This window comes from Xyrauchen texanus, chromosome 30 (assembly GCF_025860055.1).
Source record: "Xyrauchen texanus isolate HMW12.3.18 chromosome 30, RBS_HiC_50CHRs, whole genome shotgun sequence".
NCBI lineage: Eukaryota > Metazoa > Chordata > Actinopteri > Cypriniformes > Catostomidae > Xyrauchen > Xyrauchen texanus.
The window spans coordinates 25,267,296-25,281,606 of record NC_068305.1 but is presented as its reverse complement, the minus strand read 5'-3'; the positions used below and the strand labels follow the sequence as shown (position 1 = coordinate 25,281,606).

The window sequence follows — 14,311 nt, the reverse complement described above, 5'->3', positions numbered from 1 at the left end:
CAACATATTTCTAATTGCCAGGTATTTAAAAAAAATAAAAACACCAAGGCAGATAAAGGACATGCTCTGAACAACAGCATCTCTTAACATGTTTGACTGTTGGTTTCAAGTTCACAGATTAAGCTTTTCCCTGTTTTAAGTCACATTGTTAACTATTGTAACTATCCATTAAAATGCCTTTGTCCTGCGAGTTGTCCTTTGTCTGGGATAAAAGTCTGCATTTGACATGCCTATGCCAAGCTGTAACCAAATCAACATAAACTAAATTCTATAAAAAGACCAGAGAAACAAATAAACGGCAAAAAACTAAATAAAAGATGGGATATGCACAAACAAGCTGGTGAAATGTACTATTGATTCAATCATTTAAGATTTTTGGGGATTTTTTAAATACTTAATTTATCTTGGTGGATTCATACAGAATTCAGTTTATGTGTTTTTAATTTACTCAACAACATAAGCAAATTAAAATAATTGCTATCATTATTTCTGGGAAATCAGATTGATTTAATTATTTGGTGGTTTACTGTTGTCGATTGTGTAATACAATATGTGTGGTTGACCAACCCCTGACTTGTCCACTTTTAACCCTTTTTAAACCAAGAATGATGTGTGTGTATTGCGAGCATGCATTTCTCCCCCTTTTTATACTAACGTTTTAATACCAAGTTTGGCTTAATGTTACTACCTCAGTCATCTGTGTCCTTGCAATTTGTACTCAAACATACAGCTGCTGTAATCTGGTCCATTTTAGAACACTATAGACACGTACATTGATCAAAGAGAAAGAGAGCAGGAAATCTCTCAGTGCCATGACAACCTGTATGGTTTGTTTTTTGTTTTATTCAATACTAGCATCTGGCAAAATCTTACAAAATATTATAAATTAAAATGATATTCTTAATATACACTTGATTATTAAATGGCCATAAGCCATAATAAACACAATATAGGTCTCCCTCAGTATGATATGAAGACAAGACGAAGGTGAAAATACTATAACTTATGAGTTATAGAGAATAAAGTGAAGTGGGACTCACCAGAGCGGCCACAGTCGGAGCAGGAAACCAGCTCCTCAGCTTGGCCTGTCTTCCTGTTAGAACCTGAGTCTCCCAGACAGAAGTCACAGTAGTCATTGGGAATTATTTTGCCGTCAGGCCCTTTCTGTGCTGTAAATAGCACAGATTAAAACAAAAGGAAGAGAGCATCATAGCAGAATAATGTTATCAATGGCTCCATTCCAAACCCCTGTGAGCAGTCTACTATGACCCATAAGCTTGCACCTGACAGGCTGTTCCAAACAGTATGCTGCCTTTTAAAAACAACCATGTTCTATTATAGTAAATAATTCTTTTTTTTTTTTGTTTGGCTTGTTAGAGTATAAAAATGCCAAACTTGAAAAATAGTTTGATAACATTTAACCATTTATCTAAATAAGGGAGCCAGCTGACTGACAGAAATGATCAACGTTGCCCACCTAAACATACAAGTGCCCCACCAAAGATCACATCCTAGTACTACCCTTGATTCAGACAGCTTAACAGAATTCTTAATACACTCCACGTTCTCAGTTGGGTATCTGAACAGGTCCCAGATATGAAACATTTGTTTTAACAATAAAATTACTATTTCTTACGTTTGTGGTTCTCTGGGTGGACAGGAGGAGACCGGGGTATTTCAGTTTCTCGCTCCTCCTCACCCTCCTCTTCAGCGAGGTGAGTATGGGCGTAGTGGTAGCTTAGTCCAGGGCGGTTTTTGTAACGCTTTCCGCAAACTAATATAAAGAAGATCAGTTGAATGAGATTCAAACATTTTAACAAATGTAATTCAGTCTCAGCTAATGTTAAGCCACTCTAATTATCAAACTGGGATGCTAACACATTCACAAAGTGTCTAGCAGTGGAGGCTAACACAAAATATACACAGCATGTTTCCAGCCAGTGAGAGAGACATGTGTGTTAGAACTGTGTTCAAGGCACAGTATTAGCACTACAACCCCACAGAGAGTCTTCAACACCTCTAAAGTATGCTAAACAGACAGAACACCTACAGGTGCTGCTAAGCATCACTCCACACACTCTGCACTGACTGTGACTGTAAATTGCAGGTGTGATAAGTGGAATCTAAAGGTGGTGGTGGCTTAGTGGGCTAAAGCACTAAACTGTTAAGCAGAAGGTTGTCGGTTCGATCCCCACAGCCACCACCATTGTGTCCTTGAGCAAGGCACTTAACTCCAGGTTGCTCCGGGGGGGATTGTCCCTGTAATAAGTGCACTAAGTCACTTTGGATAAAAGTATCTGCCAAACGCATAAATGTAAATGGGATCTTACACATAAAGTTAGGCTTTTCCATTACTTATAAGTTCCAGATGGTCAACTATGAGATTATCAAACAGTGTCAATGTGTATTGATATACTGTAGAATAATTATGGCTTCCTCTTAATTAACATCTTAGCTTAAATGGTCATATTCTGTACATATTATTCTCTACAGTATGCCAATGAGAGACAAATATGTATTATACAGGTCAAGCAGGATACAGTAAATATGTCAAGCCTCTGTGGGTTGCAGACTGCAATACTAGCATGGCAAGCACAATATTTTCATTCTGAACTTAACAGTAATAGATTCTTACACTACAAATCTATAAATAAGGATAAACGAACAGTACCCTGAAGAAGGAATGTATATGTATCTAAAATAGATCACTACATGAGTTCTTATGTCTAACTAGGATTTGTTTGGAATAATGTAAAAATGTTGCTCTTATGGAAAGAAATTGTTACTTTTATTCACCAAAGTGGCATTCAACTGATCACAATGTATAGTCTGGACATTAATCATGTGAAAAAATAGTATTACAATTTGAAAATCCAATTTCCTTCTGAAACAGCAAAATCTGTACATTATTCCAAACGTTTTGCCGCCAATGTTTTTTTTTTTTTTTATATGAAAAATATAATATGACAACATGAAAAAGAAATCTTTTTAATTTAAAATTGTTTTCTGGTGTTATTGTGATACATTAATCTGTGTAATTTAAAGGGGGATTTTTTTGTACAATCTTTCCTCAAAATGTAACAACTTTCTTCACCTCTGACATGACTTTTCAATTTATGTAAACAAGAGCAAGGAAGGAAAAATAATATTCATTAAAAATGTAAAAGCCTATACTTTTTCAATGAATCTGATTGATCTAATCAAATAAGTCCCATCCTACATTATTCCCAGCTGAATGTTTTAGTTTTCCTCAGAATTATGTCACTGTTCAATGCACTGAAATTGACATTTCATGCTGTCTTTAAAGTTCACATTTATATTTATGCTTAAATGTGCACGGAGTAAATACATTTTTTACACTAACCCTAACCCATTTTGACACTTATTGGTTGCGGAAGCAGCACCACACAAAAGCAAAAGTTTAAATAACTGATGCCATATTTGCAGGTGTATTTGTCATCCATGATTTTATCTACAAAAGTATCCAATAACTGGAATATTAATGGGATAAAGTAAGAAGTAGTTGACCTTTCGCTGAGGGGTGACCCAACTTTTTCTAGCCACTATTCATTCCATTAGGCTAAAAAAAAAAAAAAAAAAAAATCACTTAAGGTGCACTAAGTAATGTTTTAATCTTAAAGTACCACCACTATCAAAGTTAAAGTGTATAATTTCTTTGGATGTTAAAATACTTTCCTATCCCATCTAAATATGCAAAGACTTCTAAGTGTAAGCCTTTTGTTGGTTGATTTCCCTGAAAAGGATCAATACTCTGGCACTTTTTGGTACAGTCTGACCCAGCAACATTATCTCAACCAATGGTGTAAGTTTGGGGCGAGACTGTCTGTTTTAGACCCAATGTGAAATGTGGTAAGTAATTCGGAAGCCAGTTTGAAAACAGGACATTATTTTTCCAACCACTAAGTGATGCTGCTGACTATTAAAAAAAATACACACTTCATCTTTAAATAATATTTGATGTAACGGACCCTATTTTGCACAGACTGTGCTGAATCATACATTTGGACACAGGTGTTAAGGCAGAAAGGTAGTCAAAGTGAAAAGGGAAGCCATTGCATGCATTTGTTTCAGCAAACTACACATCCAGAGTTAATCATTCCAGCAGTGAAGGTTGGATTGCCTAGAATGGGGCCTGAATTCTAGGTGTCTCAGTGCAGTAATGAAAAGGCTGTGTATTAGCTTAGCTATTTTAGCATAGATGGAAAAATGCAGTGTTGTTAGCCATGCAAAATAGCTTTGGACAAGCGGTATGCAATAACCAGAAGGAACCAGCTGATTAATGATAATCATCCCTCCCCAGCTGATTAGCCTTGTCATTAGCATAGCCCACATGTCTGAGCAAGAGGAAGATGACAACATGGCCGAATACCTGCGTCAGTGGTTTTTGAGTTATGCTTTTGTTTGTATCTTTCTGAAACAAAGAAAACACAAAGCAAAAGACGAGACAGAAAACAAAAAAACAGGACGAAAGTTACATTCAGAGAGGCCTCTGGAACCCAAAGTTGCTGAATCTCCTCCAGAGAGATTTTCTCAGGTAGTCACATGCTGTTGATATTATATAACAGACCACCATGCCAAGATGAGAAACACAAGCAGGTACCATATGGGATCAAAAAATAGGATGGCCAAACAGAACTACAGTCAAAATAAATGAAAACCCTCATGATTAAAATACAGGTCAGAGACAATGAAAATGCAGTAATTTATTTGCTGACAGAAAAGAGAACACAACTAAAATTAAAGTAATTTTGTTACAAAAAAATGTTTCTCTTGCAATTAAACCCTAAGCCTTTTTAAAAATAATATATTTGTATAGTAATATAACTTTATAATACAGTTATATTACAATAAAAATATATTATAAAAAAAAAAGGCTTGAATGAATAGTTCACCCCCCTATGGGTGACCATATCTGAAAAACTTCAAAAATCACAATAAAAGTGGTACACATGACTTGTGCACTATATTCCAAGACTTCTGAAGCCATATGGTAGCTTTGTGTTTTGCTTTTATGGTGTTTTTTTTACCAGTTTTAAACTTAACAGCCCATGGAGACTGAAATATTGTTTTATTGAAAAGAGCTGCATAAACGTTCCTCAAAAATTGTCCATTTATGTTACACAGGAAAAAACAAAAAAAGATTTTGGACCAACATGATGCTGAGTAAACAATTAAATAATTTATATTTTTGGATGAATTATCCCTTTAAGGCACAAAAGTCATGTATTATTTGACAAAACTGACACTTACTGTCACACACGTAGGGCTTATCCTGATCGTCGTTGGCCACCGCATCTGTCCGCCTCCGTCCAGAGCCTCGACTCTAATTACCATGCAAATCACATGACAATATTGCTTAATCTCCTTCCAAATATGTCGATTTTATTAAACTAATTTCAACAATTGCCAGTTTGCCCAATTTTTTTCTCTACCACAGTTTGTCTTCATCTCTGCACACACCATAAGTCAGACACGTCGTCACAGCTGTTCTGCTCTTTAATGCTCTCTCTCTCACACACACACACACGCCATGTTTTTACTTACCCTGCCTTTGTTTCGATGCTTCCTCTTTGGTGTGTCCACTTCAAAATCCTCATCGTCATGGAAACCATCCCCATTTTCATCTGCCTCAAGCACCCTCTGCAGTTAGTGAAGTACAGTTGGGGTAAACGATTAGACAACAAAGCTCAATGCCCTCCACAAGAGAAAGCAATAGTCCACCTTTTCAAGACACTTCAATCTTTGACCGCAAACAAAGATCAAAAGACATGGATCAACAAGACGACGGAGATGGGCTTGAAAAACCCGCCAAGAATGCCAGTGAGAGAGCGAGAGCGCGAGAGAGAGTACCAGTCGCACAGATCTGACGTTCTGTGAAGTTAAACGCTACTGAACATAAATATTTATGAGTTTATGTTGCCTCTTATAACTAAAGCAAAGTAGATACCCTGCTGTGAAGCTGAAAAGCCAAAGACTGTTTGTTAGACTGGGAAAAAACATTAAAGTTTGATTTACCTGAACTCCCACCCTGCTTCCTTATTGTTGAATCCTCTACAGCAGTGGTTCCCAAACTTTTTACAGTGGCTTACCCCTTCAGATGTTCAACATCATTTTGCGTACCCCCTCTCTAACGCATAGATAAAATTCTCACAAGGTCATTTGAAAATATGTCTGTTTAACACAATTATATTTGTAAAACATCTCCCTGATATTAAACATGCTATATTTTTACATGTTTTGTACATGTTATGTTAAATCATACACATACAGAATAAATGGCTTATCGATTGAGATGGGAATGCTAGAAATGATATAACTGCATAACTTGAAAACTCCCCCCTAATCGCATCGTGGTACGTAATAACAGCATTCGGCTCTGTGCCTGGAATTGCGCATCATTGCAAGAATGGCATCGCCAGCCGAATTCGAGCATTGAGGGTAATTTCCGCCTATGCGTGTGACGCATGAGTAAATGCATTTTTTAACCGCAAAATACCGGGTTTTCATATCATATTTTTCTGACTTTTATGATAAAACCATTTTGGTGTTTCTACACCAGCGGGCACACAAAATCATTTTTGCCAGTGAGAAATGCATGAACTGGGTTTAAATGTGAATTTAGACTGATGAAATTGAAAGAACGATAAATCTCAGACTGTTATTCACGTACCCCGATTGTCACCTCACGTACCCCCAGGGGTACGCGTACCCCAGTTTAGGAAACACTGCTCTACAGTAAGTAAAGGATAATATACAGTCAGCCAGATATTATCACAAAATAAACCCAGACAGGGTGATCAACGCAAAGCAAACACTGACTTTAACTTACCCCACAGATTAGCTGGCTACTTATCAATTAAATTACTAAATGAACATGAAATATTGATTATAGGTTTAAATAATTATATTACATGAGAAGAAAGAACGCATGGATAATGATACAAAAGACAGTTTTGAGGCACAGTGTGAAAGTTGCGATGCATGGGGCTAGCGTGACGCGAAAGTGCGAGCGCAAGGCGTTCTGCAACTGCTACTGGGTCCTTGAATAACGTATTATGTGCGAGTAAGGGCAGCCGGTGGAGTTTCTGGTGCCCCCTAGAGTAAGATGGCGCCCTCTAGGGAGTTGGTGCCTTACGCAGACAGCGTAATATGCGTATAGGGAGCGGCGATACGGTGTAGAGCAGTTAGCATTCTATGTCTATTGCATCAAATCACCAACCAAATTCCTTGCCACTGGAAAGTTGTCTCATTGTGCCTAGTTCCAACACAGTACACATCCTGTAGCTATTTACAGATCTGCCAGAGTTCTGACAGTTTAAGTGCTCTCCACTCTCAAAGACACACAGATAGGCTGTGATACAATGCACACAATGTGTGGTGCTGTTGATGATTTGCAGAGCCCTGTTTGAGACATACTCCTGATGTTCAAATCAGTGAATTCTCTTGTAAAGGACAGTGGGATGTGCTACCTGGATTTCCAGCAATGTCTCTTCCTCTTTAGAGTTGCTGTTCTTCTTGTCGAGGAGCCCGTCACCCCTTAACAGTGCCTCCAGTGCCGTTGCCTCTGTGGCCGGGGTTTCTCTCTTGGCAATCAGCTCAGCCTCTGAGAGAGATAGATAGAGAGAGAGAGAGAGAGAGAGAGAGAGAGAGAATGAAAAAAAAAAAGGAGCAAAAGTAGATTCCTTGAACCTTTTTACCCGTGTGTATATTTTGTTAAAAAGTACCAGTAAATCAGTTGGTTTTCTAGTAACAGTAAAATCATACACTTGTCTGAACCCACTTTATGATGAGTCACTTTTGCATGCAGTATTGTAGCGCATTATTCATGAACCACCTGCAATCCAGTTTAACGAGATGCTAAATGTGCTAAAATAGTACTGTGCCTTGAGTATTTCAATTAAGTCACCTCATTCCTTTCAGTGTGAACACACCTGCAGAAAGTGTGAATTTTATTTATTTTGATTATTAGATTATGGTGTACATTGTCTAGTGATCATGGAAGCAGTAAATCATCAAAATTTGGAGAAGAGCATTAGAAGTCGGTATATATCCAGATGTGTGTCACTTTCAGGATTTTAAGAGCCTGGATCGCAGTGGTGGAGCGATGCTATACAGTCCCACTAAAGTGTGGCAGGGCGCAGTAATCTACTACATCCTCAACAGCCTAGCACTCAGAAAGTGCCATGCAACTAAGGATTATTGGGTGTGTTTGTGTGGTTTTATGATAATTTATTTAGTGAATTGGTTGCTGAAACAATGCAAACAGGGTGTAAAAATATACAGTACAATGCTATCAACCGGCTCAATTTATTCTTCGTGAATGCTCTCCTGTATGTCTGCCAAAGTCAGTTTAGGTAGTTTTCTTCCACACACCAGCCATCAATGTATGCATCCATTGTTTTTATGGTAGTTTTTCAAGCCTAATATAAGGTGAAAAGGTGTTGTAGATACAGGACACATTGTAATCGTTGTCTACCCCCGTTCTGCAATATGCCCCATATACAGAATGTATGTATGTGTATATATAAGTGGTCAGCAACATATGGAACACGTGCCAGCACTGGCATGTGGAGGGGTAATCACTGGCATGCCAGCAATGGCGGGAGAGAAGTAGACTATTTCATTTATATAAATTCAGCACCTGCATTCCAATCTACATCTTGATGTAATCCTTCCTCATGATCACGCACTGTGTTTTCATGAGCTGAATGGGAGGCTAAACAAAAAAGTAAAAATATGACAAGACTGCAGTATACCCAACAGACTCGTGCAGCACGTGCAAGCCATTCGTACGTCATGAGCCGGCAGCGGTTCACTTTCGATTAATAACGCGCCCACTTTGCTGCAGTCAGGCTGCGTAGATAACAGCATATATTCAGTGTTTCATTAGTTTCTTTTTTCTTTGGGTTGGCACAGCCATTTACCTGGAAAATAAAAAAAAAATGGCACTCCATTTCAAAAAAGTTGCCGACCCCTGGTATACAGTATATAGTGGAATTTGAACATTTGTACTGTACATAATAGCCAGATTTATGAACTAATATTTTATATATTTTCCATTAATGGCCATAGATTACATTTCTGTATGGGGCATTGTGAAGTTACAGTGCTGTGAGAGGCAGTGGCTTCTGATGTCCCTATTAAGTGTTCACTGAAAGAGGCCCCCCCCAATTATCTTTAACCTACAAAACATTTGTTTAAGCTGCTGTATACACTTGATTGTAAGTTTACATGACTCTTTCTTTGTCTTTATTCTCTTTGTTTCTGATTGAGTCGAGGCACACTCTTCCCTTGGGAGAAGAGCTGAAAATAGCACAGACTGCCAGTCAGGGGCTGATTGCAGCCACCCATCCCCCCGCTTCCAGCCGTCAATCATGATTGGTGGAAATGGCAAGGAACAAGAGGCAAAGAGAAGTTGATATCTGCCGACACAAATCATAAGGTTTAAATCATTGCACTGTAATATGGCATTGCAACATTTATGCATACCATTAAATCAGGCCAATGGCTGATATTGCAGCTAAACAGGCATAGTAAGAATTTAGCAGTACCACTCTGAATAGTCTATTTCGTATGGATTACTGTGATGCAAGAATTTTGTGTCATCATGGGATTTATTCATGGTGTGATTATATAGCACACAAAATAGCCTGACTGAATCGGTTTATTAGGGACTGTTCTTTGGATGGAATATTGGACACTGAACTTGTTTACAGTGGCTGAGCATAACTCTCTGCTCACCAGAAATGTACAACACAAACACATTTCAGAAAGTTAATGTAAGAACTATGTCCTGCTACTATAACAGGCCGGAATTATGCCTCACTATAGTGTAAACATTCACAAATGACCCATCGTTAAGCCCCAACTTATAAGCGTTTCTGACCAATTCTATCTTAGCAACTGTTGCAATGTTCACAAGTGCTTGCTTTTTCCAACTAGAGTCTACGGGAGTGATGCATGTTTGAGCTGTTTAAAGCTGAATTTGACAAATTATCCACAAAATGTAAAAATAAAAGTTGCCGGGTCACTTGAGGTACCTAGAAAAGGATACATGCAGTGTTTTATCTTTCTTTTAAAAAAGAATCTTTAAATATACATATATAGAGAAGAGCGTGCTATGGATTAAACATTGTCCCTCCTCATTCCCAAATGAACATGTATAACATCAGCAAGGACACCTACATTTTCTCCAAAGTAAATTAAAACCAATAACTTAACATTCATTTATTTAAGTATTAATTTAGGTCTTGGTAAGGCAATAGTAAATAAAATATTCACAGCATCATAGTGAAAGTGTTTTTAGACTTTATTAACAGTTCTGTAAACTAATTATACTAATATTATCATGTTTAATCACCATGAAATTATGCTTTTCTCTTTTAAAGTGACTGTGATTGTTTGCCACTTTGCCTCAATTCTGATTCACAGTCTCCACCGTTTACAATCAAATTACAGTGTAATTAACTATTTATTTTACAAAACACATAACTCTTCATTCCAGCTCATGCGAGAATATTGTCAATTCCATTTATGAGAATATTTTCCCCAAAACCACACCGTTCATGGCAATCTCCCATACATTCCTATGGGACGTTCTGCAAAGCTTATCAGAGTGAGCAACGGTAAGCAATGGGAGCCAGAGTTTAGCGAAGGATCAATTACAGGACTTTAGAAATCACATACCTTAAAACTGGACTGCAAAGCATAATTTTAAATATTCCTTATGCCAATCAGGATGTAGATTCTGTGTGTGTGTGTGTGTGTGTGTGTGTGTGTGTGTGTCAAGACTAGCAAATACAAGCTCCCCACACCCGCTTCAATACAACCCCCCCCCCCACTGATCAAACCAAATCTACGCCCTTGATGCCAACATAATTTTTCTGAAAGGCTCTGGAGAGCAGTCATGTTACTACAGGGTGTGGTGTCTTAATTGCAGTTCCAACATTACACAAGTTAGGAGTTAAAGGAACAGTTCACCCTAAAATGTACATTTATCAGTCATTATTTGCACAACCTCAAGTTGTTTCAAACCCATTTGACTTTCTTTTTTTCTGGACCACAAAAAGACATCTTTGCACAGGTCAAATCCATGATTTAATAATTGTACTGGTCGTTCTATTCCATGCAATTACAATAAATGGAGACTGAGGCTTTTAAGCTTCAAAAAGGATGCCAAAACACCATAAAAGCTTATGTCTTACATGAATCCAAAGATGTGCAACAAATAATCAGATATGGATCAGAATATCGGATCTTTGGATAAGACTTTGCAGTGTTTATGCACTAATGCAGCCTAATAGATCTGCCACTGTCTATACTATTGACAAATATTCTGTTGAGGTGGCCGAAGGTTCTGCACAATAGAAATATAAATAGGATTTGCTTAGGAACAAGAACAATTGTTAGAGGGAACATTGCTTTGTCATATATATTCAAAATCTTCTGAAGTCATGTGACTGAACAGACCAAAATTGAAGTCTAAACAACTTAAAATAACAACTTGAATTTTGATCTGTCCATCACACAAACCTGTCATATGGCTTCAGAACACTTGGAATATAATGTGCAAGTTAAATGGACCACCTTTTGGGTGCTTTGTTTTGTCATTTTAGACCTTGAAATCCCTATTTACTTTGATTAAATGTGAAAGAGTGGCCAGGGTATTCTTCAAAAATTCATATTTTGTGTTCCATGAAAGAAAGAAAGTAATATGGGTTTGGAATGATACGAGAATCATAAACAGAATTTTCATTTCTTGAACTATTCCTTTAATTCTGTTACACTGATTTTTCTGATACCTGCATTGTTGTAAACCAGTCAGATTACACTGATTTGAGGCCTAAATCAGAGTTGTTTTCAGAGATTTTTGCTGAACTCATTCTAGATGAGCTCCAAGTTAAAATGAGAGGTTCTTATATTGCTCTTAATTCGGTTCTTATAACTGCCATTTTATTTCCAGGGTCAGATAAAAAAATAGTGGCTTTCTTGTTGACACAGACAGGCCTTTATTCACCTTTATAGAGTTCCTCAAGCCCTTCTGTACTCCCCCCACATTAGTCCACTAGACTTACATTCTAATGCTGCATGGCCAAATGATTAAAGGGGCCCGGTCAGGGCACATAAACAGAGAGACAGAGAAGAATAATTAGGCCCAGATGGGCCAGTTCTACAGCCTGTTAGTCTCTCGTCTCAATCGGTTAGTACCAGTGTTGAAGAAAGCACCATCCGGATTTGGGACCCTCCCCGGTGACTCGCACCAGCTGGAGATGCTGACGTGCCTATCGTGGATTTACTCAACGCAGCAGATGATTCAAGTTTCCAAAAGTATTGCTTTAGCACTCTTTTTTACCCCTTTTTTTGACAGCAATTTTCTTGAAGATGAACATTGTTGTTATACTAAGAATTTTTAATTTGCAAGTAATTTGATGTGTATTTGATCTTCAAGACGTTATCAAATCTTTGGATAACACTAAGAATGAGAAAGAAATTAACTTAGAGCTAAGAAGCAAGTACAGAGGGAGAAAAGAGAGAAAGAAAGAATTCAAAAACAATGTGTTCAATGTTACGAGCATGAAGGAAAAAAAAAAAATATCACACAGTTAGCTGCTATCGTGATCTCACCGAGTCGGAGTTCACAAAGGCGAAGCTGAGGGTCAATTGGCTGGTGAATTCGCCTCTTCTTTCTCCAGCAACGTGCTGGGTAGGTGTACATCTGACCGGCTGCCAACCCTGCAAACACACAGAGAGTAGCAGGGTTTAATAGGCTTTTAAACCCTTTCTTCTATTGACAGACAAAGACTCGGAGTTATTATGTGTGCATAAAGGTGTTTATTCAATCGTCGCACTGCAATCCAGTCACCTGAACTTGCTTTTTAAAATGCAAAGGAAGCGCTTGTCTACTACTGTTCTTTATCTTTATTTAAGCTCCATTTTAAGTAGGATTTAAACTGAGGTGTGAACGGATGTATAAAGTTGGAAAAGTCCAACTTATCCAAATGCACTGTGGACTTTTGTGAAAACAGAAACTCTTAAACAGACTTGATGTCATTTCTTTTTATTTTCTCTGTAGTCATGAACACACTTTTTGCATAATTTGATGCACAATAAATATAAAAAAGCCCCTAGCTGAAAAAACATCCTTTTACAAAACAATCACAGGCCTTTATTTCACAGGTGTCTTTGAATGGCCAGCACACAATCTGAATTCAGTTTCTTGTAGTTACAGCATGGTTGTGCTGCAGTTACATAGATCTATGAGCCACATGGTTTTATGCATCTTTCCAGTCTCTTTAACAGAGAGAGAGTGAACAGATAAACCTTGAATAAAACATGCAATAAACACTGGTTCACCACAAAGTGTAGGGTGTGGCTATATGGAGCGTTTACTTGTGAGATGTTGCTTCTATTTGTGTCCAGTTCTCGGCAGGCATATTGTTCCCTTAAGTAGACATAGTTCCTGTATGTCTACTGTAGATATATACTGTCAGATAAAATAAAAAAGGAATGCTGTGGAAAAGCTAGTGTCTTTTCTAAAAACAATATGACAATATGCAAAACACCATGCAGTTGTACTTCAACAAATAGTGCATTACATTGTCAAACAAACATTTTGTGGATATAAAATACAGGCAAGAATCTACAGTTTTGCTACTCCCTACACATTGGTATTGTGCTTTCTGTACAATCTGTTTTACAAATATCTTAGTCTTTATCCTTAAACTAAGCTAGACTTTAAGTGGGATTTGAATTGAGGCTTAGATGGATGTGTACAGTGCCAAAGTCCAACTTATCCAAATGCCTGTGGTGAGATCAGAAAAAAATGTGGAATGACTGGACATGATGCATTCTGCCAGTTTTTAACATTTGGTTAGTTTAACTTTCAGACAGTACTATACAAACTTCTCCAACCAATGTGCAGTTGCATTTAACATACGTGAACATTAATGTAATATAACATGATCACACAGGAAGTCTTCTTGTTTCGGAGCGTTCCAGTAACCTACAATTAGCCTCCTATCAAATATTTTTGCATCAGCTCCAGCATGTTCACCTTCCCTTGTGGCCCGACCAGAAGTGTGTTGTGTGAAATCGAGTCAGCAGTATGGTAGACCTGGTTTAGGATCCCGTGTTGAAACCAGGAAGTAATCACATTCGCATAATCAGTGACGAGCGCTAATCAAAGGTTGCATTTTTCCCTCCAACTTAAAAATTCTCCACTAATTAGTTTAGATTTGGTGTTTGTGTTGGGGGTACAGTTTATTAAATATGCATCCCCAATCACTGTATT

The 14,311-nt window shown here is 37.7% G+C and overlaps 1 protein-coding gene across 4 annotated transcripts in view; it reads right to left on the bottom strand.

Annotated features, from left to right (window-relative positions):
• LOC127623717 (zinc finger protein DPF3-like) overlaps positions 1-14,311 on the bottom strand; it is a 44,885-nt gene that overhangs the window by 14,881 nt on the left and 15,693 nt on the right. For 2 of the 4 annotated variants that reach the window (XM_052098181.1, XM_052098183.1), the window contains exons 3-9: positions 12,646-12,753; positions 7,491-7,624; positions 5,566-5,661; positions 5,272-5,344; positions 4,391-4,432; positions 1,637-1,774; positions 1,041-1,169 (exon numbers count right to left, since the gene is read on the bottom strand). In XM_052098181.1, coding sequence (XP_051954141.1) covers positions 1,041-1,169; positions 1,637-1,774; positions 4,391-4,432; positions 5,272-5,344; positions 5,566-5,661; positions 7,491-7,624; positions 12,646-12,753 — 720 coding nt within the window. The remainder of the gene's footprint in view (positions 1-1,040; positions 1,170-1,636; positions 1,775-4,390; positions 4,433-5,271; positions 5,345-5,565; positions 5,662-7,490; positions 7,625-12,645; positions 12,754-14,311) is intronic. The other 2 variants (XM_052098182.1, XM_052098185.1) reach the window with 1 other exon arrangement.